General features: G+C 61.3%; 2 protein-coding genes across 2 annotated transcripts; both read right to left on the bottom strand.

Annotated features, from left to right (window-relative positions):
- Positions 1 to 6: 6 nt before the first annotated feature.
- On the bottom strand, positions 7 to 5,675 carry RAVER1 (ribonucleoprotein, PTB binding 1; the record flags this gene model as incomplete). Its single annotated transcript, XM_062611795.1, has 10 exons — positions 5,474 to 5,675; positions 5,272 to 5,338; positions 3,798 to 4,270; positions 3,522 to 3,713; positions 2,174 to 2,294; positions 1,999 to 2,093; positions 1,045 to 1,241; positions 390 to 498; positions 210 to 303; positions 7 to 114 (listed from the first exon to the last, which is right to left on the bottom strand). Coding segments are annotated over exons 1-10 (1,657 nt in total), but the record flags the coding sequence as incomplete, so codon positions are not given.
- Positions 5,676 to 6,417: 742 nt separating this feature from the next.
- On the bottom strand, positions 6,418 to 20,616 carry TYK2 (tyrosine kinase 2). The gene is made up of 23 exons (XM_062611794.1): positions 20,429 to 20,616; positions 20,198 to 20,321; positions 19,965 to 20,109; positions 19,713 to 19,876; positions 19,028 to 19,394; positions 18,747 to 18,935; positions 18,260 to 18,417; positions 18,065 to 18,185; positions 17,793 to 18,024; positions 17,610 to 17,716; positions 17,208 to 17,378; positions 16,994 to 17,081; positions 16,786 to 16,913; positions 16,242 to 16,377; positions 15,919 to 16,070; positions 15,690 to 15,840; positions 14,782 to 14,879; positions 12,737 to 12,929; positions 11,276 to 11,394; positions 11,029 to 11,201; positions 9,009 to 9,126; positions 7,814 to 7,924; positions 6,418 to 6,598 (listed from the first exon to the last, which is right to left on the bottom strand). Exons 1-23 carry the CDS (start codon positions 20,607 to 20,609, stop codon positions 6,464 to 6,466), a joined length of 3,561 nt encoding a protein of 1,186 aa, XP_062467778.1. The 5' UTR covers positions 20,610 to 20,616; the 3' UTR covers positions 6,418 to 6,463.
- Between the last annotated feature and the right edge of the window lie 566 nt (positions 20,617 to 21,182).

The raw sequence follows: 21,182 nt of genomic DNA, 5'->3' as shown, positions 1-21,182 counted from the left end.
CCGGTTGGCAATCAAAGGTGAAGGCGTCTGTGGGCAGGGGGGGCTGCGGGAGCCGAGCTTTGGGGCTGCCCCCCAACCCCCCCGGGCTCAGGTTCAAGCCTTTGGGGGCAGCACCTGGAAAAGGCCAAAAAGGGGGTGGAAAAAGGCGGAATTGCACCCAAAAAGGGGGAAATTCCAGGCTGGGAATGATGGGGGGGGGGGGCACTCACCTCCTAAGCTGGGCGGTGGCAGGAAGCTGGGCAGGTTCAAGTAGGGATTTAGGGGGATCTTGAAGTCTTTGGGGGGGTCCCCCAGAAGGGAAACCTGCGGGGGGGGGGGGGGAACAATGGGGGGGTCCAATGGGTGCTGATGGGGGGGGTTGGGCCCCCCTCCCCCCCAAAATTCCTTACCCCGGCTCCGCTCTCGCTCGGCTTCGGCTTCTGGAGCCCCCCAAGGACGGAGCCCAGCAGGGCCGGGGGGGGGAGCCCCTGCAGGGCCTGGGCGGGGGGGGCAGGAGCCAGGAGCGGCCCCCAGGGCCGGGGAGGCGGGGGGGGTCAGGAGAGGAGGGATGGCAGGGGGGGGATAACGGGGAGGGAAGAGGAGGGATGGCAGCGGGATCCATCCCAAGGGATAACGGGGAGGGAAGAGGAGGGATGGCAGCGGGATCCATCCCAAGGGATAACGGGGAGGGAAGAGGAGGGATGGCAGCGGGATGGCAGCGGGATCCATCCCAAGGGATAACGGGGAGGGAAGAGGAGGGATGGCACCGGATGCATCCCCATCCCAAGGGATAACGGGGAGGGGAAGAGGAGGGATGGCAGCGGGATCCATCCCCATCCCAAGGGATAACGGGGAGGGGAAGAGGAGGGATGGATAACGGGGAGGGAGGGATGGCACCGCGGGATAACGGGGAGGGAAGAGGAGGGATGGCACCGGGATCCATCCCCATCCCAAGGGATAACGGGGAGGGGAAGAGGAGGGATGGCAGCGGGATCCATCCCAAGGGATAACGGGGAGGGGAAGAGGAGGGATGGCACCGGATGCATCCCCATCCCAAGGGATAATGGGGAGGGAAGAGGAGGGATGGCACCGGGATAATGGGGAGGGAAGAGGAGGGATGGCACCGGATGCATCCCAATCCCAAGGGATCTCCTGCTCTTACCGGCGGGGAGCTCGGGCAGGATTGGGCCCGGGGGCTGAGCCGGAGCCAGGGCGCTGTGGGGCCGGGAGCTCAGCGGTGCCTCCCCCAGGATTCCCGGTCTCTGTTAAGGATAATGGGAAGTTATCCGGGATCATGGAAGCGGGTTGGAAGCACGGGGTCCATTGGCACCCAAGTTATCCGGGATCATGGAAGCAGGTTGGAAGCACGGGGCCCATTGGCTCCCGTTATCCGGGATCATGGAAGCGGGGTGGAAGCACGGGGTCCATTGGCACCCAAGTTATCCGGGATCATGGAAGCGGGTTGGAAGCACGGGGTCCATTGGCACCCGTTATCCGGGATCATGGAAGCGGGTTGGAAGCACGGGGTCCATTGGCACCCAGGGTATCTGGGATCATGGAAGCGGGGTGGAAGCACGGGGTCCATTGGCACCCGTTATCCGGGATCATGGAAGCGGGGTGGAAGCACGGGGTCCATTGGCACCCAAGTTATCCGGGATCATGGAAGTGGGGTGGAAGCACGGGGTCCATTGGCACCCAAGTTATCCGGGATCATGGAAGTGGGTTGGAAGCGGGGTGGACGGGGTCCATTGGCACCCCAGTGGAAGCGGGGTGGATCCCGGGATCATGGAAGTGGGTTGGAAGCATGGGGCCCATTGGCACCCACTGGCTCGGGAATGCCGTGTTCCCATCCCGACCACCCTTTACATGGATACACTCTTCCCTCTCCCCCCCCCGGAGCAGCCTGCCCCATCCCTTGGGACCAGAGCCCGGATCCATGCCCTTGACAGCGAGCACCAAGCCCCTTCCCCATCCAACCCCCCATCCCCATCCCGCTTTTCCCCCGGCATTCCCGGTTACCTGCGGGCCTCGGGGCTGCAGCAGCAGCTGGAGGAGCGCGGTGGCCAGCGCCGGGTTGCTCCCCAGGGCCACGGAGGGGGCGGCTCCCAGGATGCCTGGCGGGTGGGGAACATTCCGGAGGCCTGGAATTGCCTCCCGGCAGGGCGCTCCCATGGGATCCCCCCCTTTTCCTTACCCTGCTTCCCGGTGGGCAGCAGCGGAGGCAGCAGGAGCTGCAGCGACGCGGGGTTGCCCAGGCTGCTCAGGATCTGCAGCACGCTGGGCTCCGGGAGCAGCCCCTGCCCGCGGCTCAGGGCCTTGGGAATGCAGCGGGATGAGGGAGCGCCCCCGCCGCATTCCCTAGGGATCGGGGGCCCGTTCCCACCACCCCCAACCCCCGGGAGCAGAGGAATGGGAGCGCGTCCAGAGGGAATGGATGCCAGCCTTGGGAATGGCAGCGGTGCACGTTACCAGGGGGAGGGAGCAGGGAGAAGGGGAGGGAAGGAAACTGGGGAAGGGAAGGAAACTGGGGAAGGGAAGGGAATGGAACTGGGAAAGGGAAGGGAATGGAACTGGGAAAGGGAAGGGAATGGAACTGGGGAAGGGAAGGGAATGGAACTGGGGAAGGGAAGGGAATGGAACTGGGGAAGGGAAGGGAATGGAACTGGGGAAGGGAAGGGAAGGAAACCGGGGAAGGGAAGGGAATGAAACTGGGGAAGGGAAGGGAATGAAACTGGGGAAGGGAAGGGAATGGAACTGGGGAAGGGAAGGAAACCAGGAAAGGGAAGGGAAGGAAACTGGGGAAGGGAAGGGAATGGAACTGGGAAGGGAAGGGAATGGAACTGGGGAAGGGAAGGGAATGGAACTGGGGAAGGGAAGGGAATGGAACTGGGGAAGGGAAGGAAACCAGGAAAGGGAAGGGAAGGAAACCGGGAAAGGGGAGGGAAAGAAACTGGGAAGGGAAAGGAAGGGAACTGGGGAAGGGAAGGGAAAGGGAAGGAAACTGGGAAAGGGAAAGGAAGGGAAAGGAACTAGGGAAGGGATGGGAACTGGGGAAGGGAAGGGAAGGAAAGGGAACTGGGGAAGGGAGGGAACTGGGGAAGGGATGGAGAACTGGGGAAGGGAAACTGGGGAAGGGAAGAACTGGGGAAGGGAACGGAAGGGATGGGAACTGGGGAAGGGATGAGAACTGGGGAAGGGATGGGAACTGGGGAAGGGATGGGAACTGGGGAAGGGATGGGAACTGGGGAAGGGAAGGGAACTGGGGAAGGGAAGGGAACTGGGGAAGGGATGGGAACTGGGGAAGGGAAGGGAACTGGGGAAGGGATGGGAACTGGGGAAGGGATGGGAACTGGGGAAGGGATGGGAACTGGGGAAGGGATGGGAACTGGGGAAGGGATGGGAACTGGGGAAGGGATGGGAACTGGGGAAGGGATGGGAACTGGGGAAGGGAAGGGAACTGGGGAAGGGAAGGGAACGGAAGGGAAGGGAAGGGAAGCGGGGAAGGGAAAGGGGAATGGAGGGGAGGGGAGCAGGAGCCCCACCGTCGCCTGCGCCGCGGTGAGCGCAGCCAGCATGCTGCGGCCGGGCGGGCCGGGCGCGCAGAAGGAGACGCGGACGTGCTTCCCGGCGAGCGCGATGCCGTCGGTGGCCTCCTGCACCAGCTCCGCCAGCTCCGGCGACTCGTACTCCAGCACGGCAAAGCCCTGGAGCCGCCCGTCCTGCCCGTAGGCCAGCTGGGGACAGCCGGGTGAGCAGGGCAGGAGCCGGCTCCCGGTGTCCCCCCCTTTCCCCGTTCCCAACGGGAACGCCCGGCTCACCTGGCAGAAGGCGGGCGCGCCGGCGGCGGCAGAGAAGCGGCGGCGCAGCTCGTCCCGGTCGGAATAACCGCGGGGCAGTTGGTCCACGCACAGGCACCGCGAGTGCAGCAGCTCCGGGCTCAGGTGCTTGGCGTCCATCCAGTGCACGTAGAGGGTGCGGGTGCCCAGGCGGCGGCCGAGCAGCTCGAGCTTGGCTCGCGCCGCCGCCTCCTTCTTCATGTACTCCACGAAGCCGTAGCCTTTGGAGTGGCCGCTCCGGGCGCTGTAGACCAGGAAGCAGCGCTCGAGGCTGCCGAAGGGGCGGACGAGCTCCTGGAACTGCTGCTGGCTGAGGCGCAGCGGGAGGTTGGCGACGCAGAGCAGGGCCTCCGGGCGCTGGAGCTGCACCGAGAGCTCGCGCTCGCGCAGGCGGCTCCGGTGCAGGCGGGCGATGGCCGCCTCGGCCTGGTCGCGGTTCAGGAGCGTGACGAAGGCTGCAAGGGGGCGGCAGGGGGAGTGAAATGGGGATGGGGGGCAGAGGGAGCTGGGCTGGAAGGGAATCGCTATGGGATAAGTGGCGGGGGATGTGAGACAACCAAGAGGGGAAAAGCAGCAGGGAATGGGCTCAGGAGCATCCCGGCTCCAGGCAGGGGTACCACACCTGGAGCATCCAAAGTGTCCCCGCTGAACCCATCCCAGTGATGCCATAGGGAAAAGTGCGGGGGGGAAGATGGAGCTGGGTTGGAAGGGAATCGCTGTGGGATAAGTGGGGGGGGAGGTGAGCAAGAGGGGAAATGCAGCAGGGAACGGGTTTAGGAGCATCCCGGCTCCAGGCAGGGGTACCACAACTGGAGCATCCCCAGCGCCTCCACTGACCCCATCCCAGTGATGCCATAGGGAAAAGGAGGTGGGGGGGGGAAGATGGAGCTGGGCTGGAAGGGAATCGCTATGGGATAAGGGGGGGGGTGAAGTGACCAAGAGGGGAAAAGCAGCAGGGAATGGTTGGGAATGGGCTTAGGAGCATCCCGGCTCCAGGCAGGGGTACCACAACTGGAGCATCCAAAGTGTCTCCACTGAACCCATCCCAGTGATGCCATAGGGAAAAGGAGATGGGGGGATAGAGATGGAGCAGGGCTGGAAGGGAATCGCTATGGGATAAGGGGGGGGTTGAGACAACCAAGAGGGGAAAAGCAGCGGGGAATGGTTGGGAATGGGCTCAGGAGCATCCCGGCTCCAGGCAGGGGTACCACAGCTGGAGCATCCCCAGCGCCTCCACTGACCCCATCCCAGCATCCCGGCACCCTCACCGGGACGAGCTCCCGGCTCCATCCCCAACTTCCCGGTGCCACCCCCTTGTCCTGTCCCTGCCCAAAGCCCCGGGCTGAGCATTCCCAGCCCGGCTCCTGCACTGGGATCCCCAGATCCAAGGTGTGTGTGTGGGGGGGGGGGGTCCCAACGCCATGGATTTGGGATCCCCGGGATCGGGATAACTCACCGGTCCCTTTGCCCTTGTCCACGAAGCAATACTTGAGCTTGTAGTCCCGGAGCAGGTCATGCACCTCCTACGGGAACGGGGAAGGCCGGGATCGGCGGCTCCGTCCCGGCCCAGTCCCTGCGGCGCATCCCGGCGCCGGGATAACGGGAAGAGGGGCCCGCGGTGATCCCATGGGATACCGGCGGGGGCCGGGACCCGGTACCTGGTTGCTCACGTCCGCCGGGAGCCCCCGGATCAGCAACTTCCGGCGGTTCCGGAACTGCCGGGCGCTGCGGGCCAAGCGGCTCCGCACCTCGGCCCGGTCCAGCGGCGGCAGCGCCTCCTCCGGGGCCCGGCCTAGGCCGCGGCCTACCTCCGGTACCGGAGCCTCCGCGGGCCCCGGTACGGACAACGCGGCCGCCATCTTGGGCGCTTGGGGAGCTTAAGCGGAGGGCTGCGATAGAAGGCGCTGTCTCATTGGTCGCGGCAGCCGAGGCGCGGAGTGTGCGAGGCGGGGATTGGGCAGAGCGACACAAGCGGAGGCGGGAGGAACGGGGCTCGCTATTGGATGGAAACGACTCTTTTAGTTTGTGTTCCGCGCTCTGATTGGGCAAGAGGCGGCGAGCCCAGCGCTCTGATTGGACGATTACCGCGCTCTGATTGGATGATTCGCAAAAGACCCCGCAGCCCTATAACCCCCTATAGAGACCCCCCCATAGGGGTTCCTGACCCCCCCCCGCCCTATAGGGCCCCCGAACCCCCCTACAGGCCCCCCATAGACCCCCCCAAGAGGCCATAATGGAGCTGGTTGGGGCCATTACATCCTTTATTGGGGGGGGGGAGAAAGGGGGGGTCCCCCCCACCCCACCGCCCCCCCCAACCCCACCGCCCCCCCACGCCCCCACTGCTGGGTGTGGGGGGGGCAATAAATAAGGAGGAGCCCCATAAAGCAGTGCCCCCCCCTTAAAGTGCCACAGTCCTGGTGCTGAAGCCCCATTCATTGGGGTGGGGGCCCCCCAAATTGGGCGGGGGGGGGGGGGGCTCATCCTCCCCCCCCTCCTCCCCCCCAAAGTCTCATTCACAGTGTTCGGCCTCATCCCGGCCCTGGGAATACCGGGAATGGCGGCATCGGGATGCAGGGACCCCCCCCCCCGCAATGCAGTGCGATGGGGAGCAGAGAGGGGGGGTCCCCGTTGTGTCCGTGTCCCCCCCATCAGCAGAGGCTGAAGACGGAGGGCGCCTGGTCCCGGTATTTCTCCTGGAAGCTCCGGAGCAGGGGCACGAGGTTCTGGAACGCCGGCCGGAACGAGGCCTCCGCTTCCCAGCAGCTCCGCAGCAGGCGGTAGAGCTGGGGGCAAGGGGGGCGGATGGGACCGGGAGCGGCGCCCCCCCTTCCCCTTCCCCTTCCCCTTCCCCTTCCCCCTTCCCCTTCCCCCTTCCCCCTTTTCCTTCTCTGCCCACTTTTTTCCCAATTTTCCCACTTTATTCCCCACTTTTTCCCCTCTTTCCCATTCCCCCTCTTTTCACTTTTCCCCCTTCCTTTTTACCCTCTTTTCCCACTTTTTCCCCAGTTTTCTCACTTTTCTTCCCCACTTTTCCCTTTCCCCACTTTTCTTCCCCACTTTTCCCAATTTTCTTCCCCACTTTTCCTGATTTTCCCACTTTTTTCCCCTCTTTTCCCACTTTTCCCCCACTTTTTTCCCTTTTACCACCTTTTTCCCCCTCTTTTCCCCTCCCTTGGCTCCACTTCCCTTTTCCTCCCCACTTCCTTCCTGCCCTGGGGGCCAGCACAGCCCAGGGGGACAGAGACAGAGCTGGGCACATGGACACAGACACAGGGACATGGACACATGGATATGGACACACGGACATGGACACAGGGATACGGACACATGGATATGGACACATGGATATGGACACACGGACATGGACACAGGGATACGGACACATGGATATGGACACAAGGACACATGGATATGGACACATGGATATGGACACATGGACATGGACACAAGGATATGGACACAAGGACACATGGATATGGACACATGGACATGGACACAAGGATATGGACACAAGGACACATGGATATGGACACAGGGATATGGACACATGGATATGGACACATGGATATGGACACACGGACATGGACACAGGGACATGGACACATGGATATGGACACACGGATATGGACACATGGATATGGACACAGGGACATGGACACATGGATATGGACACATGGATATGGACACATGGATATGGACACAGGGACATGGACACATGGATATGGACACACGGATATGGACACAGGGACATGGACACAGGGACATGGACACATGGATATGGACACAGGGATATGGACACAAGGACATGGACACAGGGACATGGACACATGGACATGGACACAAGGACATGGACACATGGATATGGACACAGGGACATGGACACATGGATATGGACACATGGATATGGACACATGGATATGGACACACGGACACAAGGACACGGACACATGGACACATGGATATGGACACAGGGATGGAGGCCCGCGGGGCAGCATCACCTCTGCCGGGCAGTCCCTGGGGCTGGGCAGGCGCCGGCCGCGCTCCAGGACCTCGATGAGCCTCAGCACCGTCATCTGCCCCTGCGTGGCCCCGATCAGCTCCAGGAACTTCTGCGGGATGGGGGGGAAACGGGAAGCCGTGACCCCGGGATCCCGATCCCGATCCCAAACCCGATCCCAGCCCAGATCCTGATCCCGATCCCAAACCCGATCCCGATCCCAATCCCAAACCCGATCCCAGCCCAGATCCTGATCCCGATCCCAAACCCGATCCCAATCCCAAACCCGATCCCAGCCCAGATCCTGATCCTGATCCCAAACCCGATCCCGATCCCAATCCCAAACCCGATCCCGATCCCAATCCCAAACCCGATCCCAGCCCAGATCCTGATCCCGATCCCAATCCTGATCCCGATCCCAGCCCAGATCCTGATCCTGATCCCAAACCCGATCCCGATCCCAATCCCAAACCCGATCCCAGCCCAGATCCTGATCCCGATCCCAATCCTGATCCCGATCCCAGCCCAGACCCTGATCCCAATCCCAATCCCAAATCCCAACCCCAGCCCAGATCCTGATCCTGATCCCAAACCCGATCCCGATCCCAATCCCAAACCCAATCCCGAGCCCAGCCCAGATCCTGATCCCAATCCCAATCCTGATCCCGATCCCAGCCCAGATCCTGATCCCAATCCCAATCCTGATCCCAATCCCAGCCCAGATCCTGATCCCTATCCCAATCTCGATCCCAATCCCGATCCCAGCCCAGATCCTGATCCCGATCCCAAACCCGATCCCAGCCCAGATCCGATCCTGATCCCAACCCCGATCCCAGCCCAGATCCTGATCCCAATCCCAACCCCGATCCCAATCCCAAACCCGATCCCAGCCCAGATCCTGATCCTGATCCCAATCCTGATCCTGATCCCAGCCCAGATCCTGATCCCAATCCCAGCCCAGATCCTGATCCCGATCCCAACCCCGATCCCAAACCCAATCCTAGCCCAGATCCTGATCCTGATCCTGATCCCAATCCCAAACCTGATCCCAGCCCAGATCCTGATCCCGATCCCAATCCCAATCCCGATCCCAGCCCAGATCCTGATCCCGATCCCAATCCCAATCCCGATCCTGATCCCAGTCCTGGTCCCATTCCCGATCCCGATCCCAGTCCCATTCCCATTCCCGGCCTCACCACGGGCGGGCTCTGCCCCCCGTCGCAGCGCGTCAGCAGCTCGTAGAGCGTCACCCCGAAGGACCACACGTCCGAGGCGTACGAGAACTTGCACTCCTTGAGGCACTCCACGGCGTACCTGGACCACGGGGCACCCATCGGCACCCATGGGCGCCCAGCAGCACCCAGCAGCACCCATGGGCACCCAGCAGCACCCATGAGCACCCATGAGCACCCTTCACCCTGCCCCATAGCGGTACCCACCAGAAGACGGGGCTGTCCCCATCCTCCCGCACCCGGTAACAGTCACCCATGAGCACCCATGAGCACCCATGAGCACCCATGAGCACCCATGAGCACCCATCATCCCCCCCATAGCGGTACCCACCAGAAGACGGGGCTGTCGCCATCCTCCCGCACCCGGTAATAGTCACCCATGAGCACCCATGAGCACCCATGAGCACCCATGAGCACCCATCATCCCCCCCAGAGCGGTACCCACCAGAAGACGGGGCTGTCCCCATCCTCCCGCACCCGGTAACAGTCACCCATGAGCACCCATGAGCACCCATCACCCTGCCCCATAGCGGTACCCACCAGAAGACGGGGCTGTCCCCATCCTCCCGCACCCGGTAACAGTCACCCATGAGCACCCATGAGCACCCACGAGCACCCATCATCGCCCCCATAGCGGTACCCACCAGAAGACGGGGCTGTCCCCATCCTCCCGCACCCGGTAACAGTCACCCATGAGCACCCACGAGCACCCATGGGCACCCATGAGCACCCATGGGCACCCATGAGCACCCATGGGCACCCATCACCCTGCCCCATAGCGGTACCCACCAGAAGACGGGGCTGTCCCCATCCTCCCGCACCCGGTAACAGTCACCCATGAGCACCCATGAGCACCCATGGGCACCCATGAGCACCCATGAGCACCCATCATCCCCCCCATAGCGGTACCCACCAGAAGACGGGGCTGTCCCCATCCTCCCGCACCCGGTAACAGTCACCCATGAGCACCCATGAGCACCCATGGGCACCCATGAGCACCCATGAGCACCCATGAGCACCCATCACCCCCCCCATAGCGGTACCCACCAGAAGACGGGGCTGTCCCCATCCTCCCGCACCCGGTAACAGTCACCCATGAGCACCCATGAGCACCCATGAGCACCCATGAGCACCCATGGGCACCCATCAGCACCCATGAGCACCCATGAGCACCCATGAGCACCCATGAGCACCCCCCCCCATCATCCCCCCCATAGCACCCATGGTACCCACCAGAAGACGGGGCTGTCCCCATCCTCCCGCACCCGGTAACAGTCACCCATGAGCACCCATGAGCACCCATGAGCATAGCGGTACCCACCAGAAGACGGGGCTGTCCCCATCCTCCCGCACCCGGTAACAGTCACCCATGAGCACCCATGAGCACCCATGAGCACCCATGAGCACCCATCATCCCCCCCATAGCGGTACCCACCAGAAGACGGGGCTGTCCCCATCCTCCCGCACCCGGTAACAGTCACCCATGAGCACCCATGGGCACCCATGAGCACCCATCACCCTGCCCCATAGCGGTACCCACCAGAAGACCCGGTAACAGTCACCCATGAGCACCCATGACCCGGTAACAGTCACCCATGAGCACCCATGAGCACCCATGAGCACCCATGGGCACCCATCATCCCCCCCAGAGCGGTACCCACCAGAAGACGGGGCTGTCCCCATCCTCCCGCACCCGGTAACAGTCACCCATGAGCACCCATGGGCACCCATGAGCACCCATCATTCCCCCCATAGTGGTACCCACCAGAAGACGGGGCTGTCCCCATCCTCCCGCACCCGGTAACAGTCACCCATGAGCACCCATGAGCACCCATGAGCACCCACGAGCACCCATCACCCTGCCCCATAGCGGTACCCACCAGAAGACGGGGCTGTCCCCATCCTCCCGCACCCGGTAACAGTCACCCATGAGCACCCATGAGCACCCATGGGCACCCATCATCCCCCCCATAGCGGTACCCACCAGAAGACGGGGCTGTCGCCATCCTCCCGCACCCGGTAGTAGTCGTGGCCCTCGGGGATGGCTTTGGCCAAGCCGAAGTCCCCGATCTTCACGACGTGCTCGTTCTCCAGCAGCACGTTCCGGGCGGCCAGATCCCGATGGATGTAGTGCAGGGAGTGCAGGTAGGCCATTCCCTAGGGAAGGGGCAGCGGGAAAGGCTGGAAGGCAGCGGGAGGGAGGGCTGGGGAAGGGAAGGAGGAGGCTTCACCTCGCAGATCTGCCGGGCGAAGAGCAGGATGTGCGCCAGGCCGACGCTGTGCTTGGGGAGGTAATCCCGCAGGCTGCCCAAGGGCACGTACTCCATGATGAGCTGCACCACCTTCTCGCCTGCGGGGAGGAGGCATCAAATCCCCTATGGGAAGCGGTGCCCCCCCCCTAAAACCAGGGAGGGGATTGGGGGCTGGAAGGGGTCCCAGCAGCGTGGAATGGGGGTGGGGTGGGAGGGACCTGAAGCTCATCCCCGTGCCCTGCGCTAAACCGGGATGCTCCAAGGGATGGGGCGTCCGGCCCTTCTCCATTGAACACATCCCAGTGTTCCCATTGAACACATCCCAGTGTCCCAGCCCCCTCCCACTGTTCCCATTGAACCCATCCCACTGTTCCCATTGAACCCATCCCAGTGTCCCAGCCCCCTCCCAGTGTTCCCACTGAACCCATCCCAGTGTTCCCACTGAACCCATCCCAGTGTCCCAGCCCCCTCCCAGTGTTCCCATTGAACCCATCCCAGTGTCCCAGCCCCCTCCCAGTGTTCCCATTGAACCCATTCCAGTGTTCCCACTGAACCCATCCCAGTGTTCCCACTGAACCCATCCCAGTGTCCTAGCCCCCTCCCAGTGTTCCCATTGAACCCATCCCAGTGTTCCCATTGAACCCATCCCAGTGTTCCCACTGAACCCATCCCAGTGTTCCCATTGAACCCATCCCAGTGTTCCCATTGAACCCATCCCAGTGTTCCCATTGAACACATCCCAGTGTTCCCATTGAACCCATCCCAGTGTTCCCATTGAACCCATCCCAGTGTCCCAGCCCCCTCCCAGTGTTCCCATTGAACCCCTCCCAGTGTCCCAGCCCCCTCCCACTGTTCCCATTGAACCCATCCCAGTGTTCCAACTGAACCCATCCCAGTGTTCCCATTGAACCCATCCCAGTGTTCCCACTGAACCCATCCCAGTGTCCCAGCCCTCTCCCAGTGTTCCCATTGAACCCATCCCCGTGTCCCAGCCCCCTCCCACTGTTCCCATTGAACCCATCCCAGTGTTCCCACTGAACCCATCCCAGTGTCCTAGCCCCCTCCCACTGTTCCCATTGAACCCATCCCAGTGTTCCCATTGAACCCATCCCAGTGTTCCCACTGAACCCATCCCAGTGTCCCAGCCCCCTCCCACTGTTCCCATTGAACCCATCCCAGTGTCCCAGCCCTCTCCCAGTGTTCCCATTGAACCCATCCCAGTGTCCCAGCCCCCTCCCAGTGTTCCCATTGAACCCATCCCAGCATCCCACCCCCCTGCCCCACACCGATGCCTTCCCCTTGACCCCTTCCAGCATCCTTCATCCCCGGAGCTGCTCCCTAGGGCTCCTCCTCCCCATCCCCTTGGTCCTCAGCCCTCTATTGGGTGCTGGCCCAGCCCTATGGGTGCCCCCCCCACCCCGTGCACCCATGGGTGCCCACCCTGCTCGCTGCAGCACCCCTTGTACTTGACGATGTTCTCATGGTAGAGGGTCTTGAGGATCTGGATCTCCCTTTTCCAGCTGGAAAGGAGCTCCCGGCTGGATCCGGCCTTGAGGGACTTCACGGCCACCATCTCCCCGGTGCCGTCGTTGCTGGGGTCGTAGCAGTAGAGCCCAACCTTCCCGAAGTGTCCCTGCGGGACAAGGAGCCCGGAGCCCGGCTTCCCGGCGGCGCCGGGGAGCAACGGCACGGGAAAGGAAGAGGGGACTGTGGGGGGTGGCTGGGAGGAGGATGGGTTCGTCCAATGTGGATTGGTTGGGAATGGGGTTGGGAAGAGGATGGGTTCATCCAATGTGGATTGGTTGGGAAGAGGATGGGTTCATCCAATGTGGATTCATTGGGAAGAGGATGGGTTCATCCAATGTGGATTGGTTGGGAAGAGGATGGGTTCATCCAATGTGGATTGGTTGGGAAGAGGATGGGTTCATCCAATGTGGATTGGTTGGGAATGGGGTTGGGAAGAGGATGGGTTCGTCCAATGTGGATTGGTTGGGAAGAGGATGGGTTCGTCCAATGTGGATTGGTTGGGAATGGGGTTGGGAAGAGGATGGATTCATCCAATGTGGATTGGTTGAGAAGAGGATGGATTCATCCAATGTGGATTGGTTGGGAAGAGGATGGGTTCGTCCAATGTGGATTGGTTGGGAAGAGGATGGGTTCATCCAATGTGGATTGGTTGGGAATGGGGTTGGGAAGAGGATGGATTCATCCAATGTGGATTGGTTGGGAATGGGTTCGTCCAATGTGGATTGGTTGGGAAGAGGATGGGTTCGTCCAATGTGGATTGGTTGGGAAGAGGATGAGTTCATCCAATGTGGATTCATTGGGAAGAGGATGGGTTCCTCCAATGTGGATTGGTTGGGAAGAGGATGGGTTCGTCCAATGTGGATTGGTTGGGAAGAGGATGGGTTCATCCAATGTGGATTCATTGGGAAGAGGATGGGTTCGTCCAATGTGGATTGGTTGGGAAGAGGATGGGTTCGTCCAATGTGGATTGGTTGGGAATGGGATGGGTTCGTCCAATGTGGACTGGTTGGGAAGAGGATGGGTTCGTCCAATGTGGATTGGTTGGGAAGAGGATGGGTTCGTCCAATGTGGATTGGTTGGGAAGAGGATGGGTTCGTCCAATGTGGATTGGTTGGGAATGGGGTTGGGAAGAGGATGGGTTCATCCAATGTGGATTCGTTGGGAAGAGGATGGGTTCGTCCAATGTGGATTGGTTGGGAAGAGGATGGGTTCGTCCAATGTGGATTCATTGGGAAGAGGATGGGTTCATCCAATGTGGATTGGTTGGGAATGGGATGGGTTCGTCCAATGTGGATTGGTTGGGAAGAGGATAGGTTCGTCCAATGTGGATTGGTTGGGAGGAGGATGGGTTCATCCAATGTGGATTGGTTGGGAAGAGGATGGATTTGTCCAATGTGGATTCATTGGGAAGAGGATGGGTTCGTCCAATGTGGATTGGTTGGGAATGGGGTTGGGAAGAGGATGGATTCGTTCGATGTGGATTGGTTGGGAAGAGGATGGGTTCATCCAATGTGGATTGGTTGGGAAGAGGATGGGTTCGTCCAATGTGGATTGGTTGGGAATGGGGTTGGGAAGCAGGTCATTGGAATCAGGTTGGGAAGAGGATGGATTCATCCAATGTGGATTTGTTGGGAAGAGGATGGATGCATCCAATGTGGATTCATTGGGAATCCGGTTGGGAAAAGGATGGTTTCATCCATTGTGGATTCATTGGAATCCAGTTGGGAAGAGGATGGATTCCTCTAATGGGGAGTCACTGGGAATCAGGTTGGGAAGCGGCTGGAATGGACCTGGATAACCTACAAGCCCTGGGCCCACCCGAAGCGGGGTTGATCCCTGAGGGATTTATCCCAGCATTTCCTTTGGGAATCCTGAATTCCAATTCAAATCTGGGGGGTTGGCAAAGACCATTCCCTTCCCCCCCAAATCCATGTTCCTGGAATAGGGGGGGCACGTACCTCCCCCAGCTCCCGGATCTTCTTCAGGTAACGCTTCTGGAAAACCGTGGGATCCGAGACTGGGAAGTCGGGATTCACCGCGCTGACGTCCACGAGGGCTGGGAATGAGGGAAGAGGAGGGGAGGGGGGAGCTGCTCCTTCAGCCCCTTTCCCACATTGGACTTTTCCCCTTCCCTCTCTCATTCCCCCCCTTTTCCTGGATTTTTCCTTTCCCATTTTCCCCTCTTTTCCCATCTCTTTCGCTCCCTTTTTCCCTTTTTCCCCTTTTCCCAGGTTTCTCCTTTTCCCATTTTCTCCCCTTTTCCCATCTCTTTCCCTCCCTTTTCTCTCTTCCCCCCCCCTTTTCACAGATATTTCCTTCCCTTTTCCCATTTTTGCCCCTTTTCCCATCTCTTTCCCTCCCTCTTTCCCTTTCCTCCCTTCCCCCCCCTTTTCACAGATTCCTCCTTCTCTGTTCCCATTTTTCCCCCTTTCCCCATTTTTTCCTTCCCCTTTTCCCTTTCCTCCCTCCCCCCCCTTTTCCCAGATTTCTCCTTCCCTTTTCCCATTTTTCCTGTTTTCCCACCTCTTTCCCTCCCTTCCCTCCCTCATTCCCTCCCTTTTCCCACATTCCTCCTTCCCTTTTCCCATTTCCCCCCCCCTTTCCCCCCTTCCCTCCCTCATTCCCCCCGTTTTCCCACATTCCTCCTTCCCTTTTCCCATTTTTCCCCCGTTTTCCCACCTCTTACCCTCCCTTCCCTCGCTCATTTCCATCCTTTTCCCACATTCCTCCTTCCCTTTTCCCATTTCCCCTCTTTTCCCATCTCTTTCTCTCCCTTTTTTCTCTTTTCTCCCTCATTCCCCCCGTTTTCCCACATTCCTCCTTCCCTTTTCCCATTCCCCCCCTTCCCTCCGTCCTGCCCGCTCACCGTGCGGCTGGAGCTGGGTGAGATCCCGCAGGACGGTGCGGAAGGAAGGCCGCCCGGCGGGGCTGTAATCCAGGCACTGGGAGATGAGGGAGCCCAGCTCCCGGCAGGAAGGCTCGGGCAGGCGGTGCCGCTTCTCATAGAAGCGCTCCTTCTAGGGGCGACAGCGGCAGGAAAGGGCGGCGTTCCCATCGGGAAGCCCGCAGCCGCGCGCCGGGAGCGGGATCAGCACCTCGGAAGGGGCGCGCTCCTTCAGCGGGACGTGGGCGTCGAAGCAGATCTCCAGCAGGGTGGTCCCGAAGCTCCATTTGTCCGCGGCCGGGCTGAGGTTCCCCACATCCCAAACGCATTCCGGAGCGATCCAAGGGATCCGGTCCACGCGCTCTGCGGGACGCGGGAAGGATGCTGAGGACGCAGGCAGGGAGAAGGGGGAAAGCTCCCGCAATGGGATCCTTCGCCATGGCCCGAATCCCAACCAAACGGAGGCTGGGATGGAGGGAAAAGGGGGGGGAATCCCCCTGGAATTCCCGCTGGGAGCGTGGAACAAGGCAACACCTTCCCGGGAGAGCACGGCGAAGCTGAGGCCGGGATCACTGAGCTTCACGAAGGGCCCAGCTCCCTCTTCCAGGCCTTTCCTGGCCAGCAGGATGTTCTTGGCACACACGTTGCCGTGCACCAGGTGCTTGTCTTCCTGCCGGGAGAAACCAGGGAATCCCGGGATGCCTTGGAAAGGGACCCACCCGAAAGCTCCTCCAATCCCAAGGCACGGGTACGGGTATTCCCGCTCCAGAGCATGATGCTCAGCTTGGGACTGCCCCAAGCCAGGGGCAGGACCTCGGGGAGCTTCCTTGGGAAGATCCCAAAGGAAAAGCTCCAGGCTCCCATTCCCTGCTTCCCCTCCTCCTTATCCCTCTGCAGAAACCCAAACCTCAAGCAGGGAATGAAAGGAAAGGGGAAGATCCATCCCACCCCTCCAATGGCCAGGATGGGCTTCGGGAAGCACAGAGCAGCTTATTCCCAACACCAAGGGCACGAGCAAGTGCTTGGAGGCGATTCCAGCCCCATTCCCGGCTGGAAGCATCCCTTGAAGGCGCCTTACCAGGTAGCTCAAGGCGCTGGCCAGCTGCTTGGCCACGGTGATCTTCCAGGCCACGCCGATCCGGCCCTTCTCCTTCCTCAGCAGCACGTCCAAAGGTCCGTGCTCCACAAACTCCTCCACCAGGATATCTGGGAAGAGGGAGCCGTGATCCCACTGGTGCCCGCAGCGCCGGGAAGAAGGGCCGGGACAAGGGCTGGCAATGGCTTACTCTCGGAGCCGCGCACGCAGACGCCGTGCACGAAGGCCAGGTGGCCGTGGGCCACTTGGCTCATGAGGCTGGCGGTCTCGAAGAAGGCCTGCGGGGATCGGGAGCACCCATGGAAGCGCCATTCCCAAGCCGGGAAAACACCGGGAAGCTCATCCCGTTCCCGGCTCCTTCCACGCAGCAGCGCGAGGCGGAACGCCGTTCCCGACGGGCTCACCAGGGATATATCCCTATGGCTGGGGTCCAGCACCTTCAGCACCACGTGCAGCTCCCGGCCGTTGTTGTTGGGCTCCGTGGGGAAGCGCTCGGCTTCATCCTCGCCGGCCCCACGGACGCTCAGCACCCCGTCGTAGATGTTGGTGCGGGTGCCTTGGCCCAAATGGGCTCTCTGCAAGGGGACGCGCAATGGAGCCGGGGTCATTCCCAGCCCGTTCCCAGCGTTTTCCTGCTATTCCAGCCCTTCACCCTCGCTGCCACACTCCGGGGCTGCTCCTGCTCCCGGCACCCCTTTGCTCCCCCTTCTCCTCGCTCCAACCCAACGGCTCCCGGCGGCCCAGGGGCTAGGGCGGCATCCCACGGGATGGGGATGGGGATGGGGATGCTGCGGCGCCGGCAGGACCTGGGTGATCTCTGTCTTGCGGATCTGATGGAAGCTGAGCTGGGAGAGGTTGAGGAGCTGCCTGGCGCCGGCCTTGGCCTTCCTGGCGATGAGCAGGTCCGAGATCTCTGCCGGAGGCAGGGAAGAGGCTGACGCGGAGGCTCCGGGAACGCCGGGATTGCTCCCGGCCCGGCTCCCCTTTACCTCCTGCTTTGGGGGGGCAGCACCGCTTGGCCGCGAAGCTCTCGTTGCCGGACTTGAGCGTGCAGCCCTTGAGCACGTCCAGCAGCTGCCGCAGGGTGGGGAATTCCCGATCCCAGCCTTCCAGCACGAAGGAATCGCCCTTCCTCTGGATCCGGAACTGCCGGTACTCGAGGCTCCCCTGGCAACGGCGGCAGCGGGGATGCGCACGGCGGCTCCCCCACGAGCCGGGATGCTCCAAGCAAGAGATTCCCGGGAATGCCGCGCCGCCCTACCTGCTCCCGGCCCCGTTTGGCCACAGACAGGATGATCCGGTTGAAGTCCACGCCGCTCCAGCGGAGGATGTAGAGCCCTTCCTCCTCCTCCCGGCGCAGCTTGGCAAGGACAAATTCCTCCCTGGAAAAAAAAACGCCATGGGATAAGCAACCGCCACCCCGATCCATTCCCAACGCCGGGAATGAGCCACTCACTGCATGGGGCCGTGGATGCTGTTCTGGATGCTCATGAGGAGCCGAGGGGGGGCCACTTGGTGGCACAGGTAGTGGCTGGAGTCAGCGGTGAGGCGGAAGTAGCCGTCCACCAAGGAGACCAAGGAGAGAGCATTCCCGGCGCATGGAAGCACCACGTCCTGGGAAGAGGGAGGGAAGAGGCTCAGCAGCACCCGAAGGCCACCAGTAAAGAGGAACCCTAAGAGGGAGGAATGGGGCTACAGGGATGCGGGACAGGGAGCCCCAGCAGGGGTGGGCTCAACCGGGACTGGGAATTCAGCTGGGATACAAGGAAGTTCTGCCCCATGAGAGTGCTGGGACACGGGGATGGGTCGGATGGGAGCAGTCCCTGCTCCTGGCAGAGGGCTGGGATTGGATGCTCCTCAGCCCCTTCCCAACCCACTCCATGACTTGATGGCCTGGACCCGGAGCAGATCCTTGTGCTTCCCATGTGGGAAGCTCCGCTCACCAGGCACTTGTTGTCCTGCCGGTGGATGCTGACCCGGCATTCCCGGAGCACGATGTGGGTGACCTCCTGGAAGTCACAGAACTGGGACCATTTGGGATCACCCCGCTCCGGAGCCGATCCCTTGGGCTCCAGCTCCTTGGTCCGGCTCTTCCTGCCGAAGTAGCCCCGGTGGGACGAGGTCTCTGCGCTCTGCAAAGACGGGAGAAGGGCTCAATTCCTACAGGGCACACTGGGATCAAGGGGAAAGCAATGGGAGCACAAGGGAAGGAGCAAGCACCCACCTCTACGGGCACTGCCCGCCACTGGATCCCGCTTGTGCCGGTGACCAGGACCTCATGGGTGACACCGGGCTCCTTAGGGAGCAGCGGGTGCTCGGGATGGATCCCGTTGAGCTGCCCCTTTTCCCCTTCCGAAGAGGTATCCAAGGACAGCACCGGGAAGAGCTCGCTCCCGAAGCGAGGGGCGAGGTGCTCCAAGGTGGCCAAGTACTTGTACATGAGGTCCTGAGGCGTGAGCTTCCCGGCGCTCACCGTGTGCCTCTGGAAGCGCTGCAGGAACTTCCGGAAGACGTTCCGGAGCCGGAACCTGGTCACGAAGCTGCTCTGCTGGATCTGGCGGCGGAAGGAACGCGGGATGCACTCCTTGAAGCTGGCGAGGGAAGGGAAAGGCTTCGCTAGGGCAGCCTGGGCAGCATTCCGTAAGGAAAAAGGGGGGAGAGCCTAGAGAGGACAATGGGATTCTCCTCCGCTCCGGAGCACAACAAGGGATGGGGAGCGATTGGGGATGCTCCCGGGGGGACGTTCTTCCCTGCGGGATGCCGCGATGGGATGAAGGGAGAAGGTTTGGATGTGCTCAAGGGGCTTGGAGCAAGCAACGGGAGGCCCCCGGGTCTCATCCATGGAAGCGGGATGAGCCCTTCCAACCCAAGCCAGGCTGGAATGGCGGGAGAGGAACGTCGGGAATCACCTGTATTTCCTGGCTACTTCCTCCAGGGAGATGCCCTTCCTGAGGGCTATGTGGGAGAGATGGAGCACGGCCATGCCCAGGCTCTCGTTCTTGAACCTCTGCACCTCCTGCTCGCTCGGCAGCTCCTTCCAAGAGGCCACGTCGTGGATGAACTCGAACTTCCCCTGTTCCAAGCGGGAATAACAGGGGACAATCCCAAAGGAATGATGCTGCGCTAGGGATGGCAGCGAGGGGAGCAGGTAGGGGTGGTACCTGCTCAAAGAGGTACTCGAAGGATGCTCTGTCGAGCAGCGCCGATCCCTGCGTCCTCTCCTCGGGATGCTCGCCGTGGCGCGGGGCGTTGCGGTACACGGCCGGCTCCTTCCCATCCATCCCGTGCCAATTCCGGAAGTAATACCTGGAAAAGCAGGGAGGAAAGAGCCGCTTCCAAGCGCCCGGAACGGGAAGGGCGCTCCCCCGCTGGGAGAGCCGGGAACGGGCCCCACCGCATGCGGAAGAGCAGGCGGACGTTGGTGTCGGTGCCGATGTGGAAGAGGTGGTTGGGGGGCAGCCACAGGCGGCTCTGGGGGTCGTAGAGGGCGAAGAGGCTGTAGCAGAGCGGCGTGATCCCTGCAACGGGAACGGGGCTTCCATGCGGCGGCATTCCCGGGAATGGCAGCCCCCACGTCCCCAGTGGGGGACGCCGGGGGTGGGGAAGTCCGTGGCCCCGCGCGCACCGATGCGGCGCGCCAGGTCGATGCAGATGTCCTCGGCGCTGAGCGGGCCCTGGCGGTAGATCCGGCAGCATTCCCGCTCCTCCTGCCCGCTCCAGTGCAGGAAAACCTTCACGCCGGCTCCGCTGGGGAAGCAGCAGGGATCCGAGGCGCTGGGCTTCACAGTGCATTGGCACAGGGACATGGCTGGAGCATGGAACGCCGGCTCAGGGAACGCGGGAGGAGCTCGGGACCCGTCCCGTCCAAGCATTCCCAGGGCTCCCGAGGCCGCCATGGGCTGGGAATGCTGCCGGGAATGGTGATTCCAGCAGCGCCCTGCTGCCAATCCCAACCCCTACTCATCCCAGTCTCCATCTAAACCTCGCCTGGAAGAGCTTAAGCCTGTTATCCCGTTATCCCATTATCCCTTTATTATCCCGTTATTATCCCGTTATTATCCCATTATTATCCCATTATCATCCCATTATCCCATTGTTACCCCATTATTATCCCGTTATCCCATTATCCTGTTGGTATCCCGTTATCCTGTTATCCTATTACCCTGTTATCCCGTTACCCCATTATCCAGTTATTATTCCGTTATTACCCCATTATACCATTATTATCCCATTATCATCCTTGTTATCATTGTTACCCCATTATCCTGTTATTATCCCGTTATCATTCCATTACCCCATTATCCCGTTATCATCCCGTTACTACCCCATTATTATCCCGTTATTACCCTGTTATCATCCTGTTATTACCCTGCTACCAT

This window comes from Pezoporus occidentalis, unplaced genomic scaffold (assembly GCF_034315485.1).
Source record: "Pezoporus occidentalis ecotype Australia unplaced genomic scaffold, CSIRO_AGI_Poc_V1 ctg1576, whole genome shotgun sequence".
NCBI lineage: Eukaryota > Metazoa > Chordata > Aves > Psittaciformes > Psittacidae > Pezoporus > Pezoporus occidentalis.
Note: the sequence above shows the minus strand (reverse complement) of the source record. Positions and strands in the feature narration are given on the sequence as shown.

What these genes read in the sequence shown, in the direction of transcription:
- TYK2 (XM_062611794.1), bottom strand. Translation starts at nt 20,609, where the DNA reads ATGTCCCTGTGCCAATGCACTGTGAAGCCCAGCGCCTCGGATCCCTGC. An exon ending in CGCCGTGCTCTCCCGGGAAG is followed by an intron (nt 16,071 to 16,241) that starts GTGTTGCCTTGT and finishes CGCGTCCCGCAG; the next exon opens with AGCGCGTGGACCGGATCCCT. An exon ending in GGGGTGCTGCAGCGAGCAGG is followed by an intron (nt 11,395 to 12,736) that starts GTGGGCACCCAT and finishes TCCTCCCCGCAG; the next exon opens with GCGAGAAGGTGGTGCAGCTC.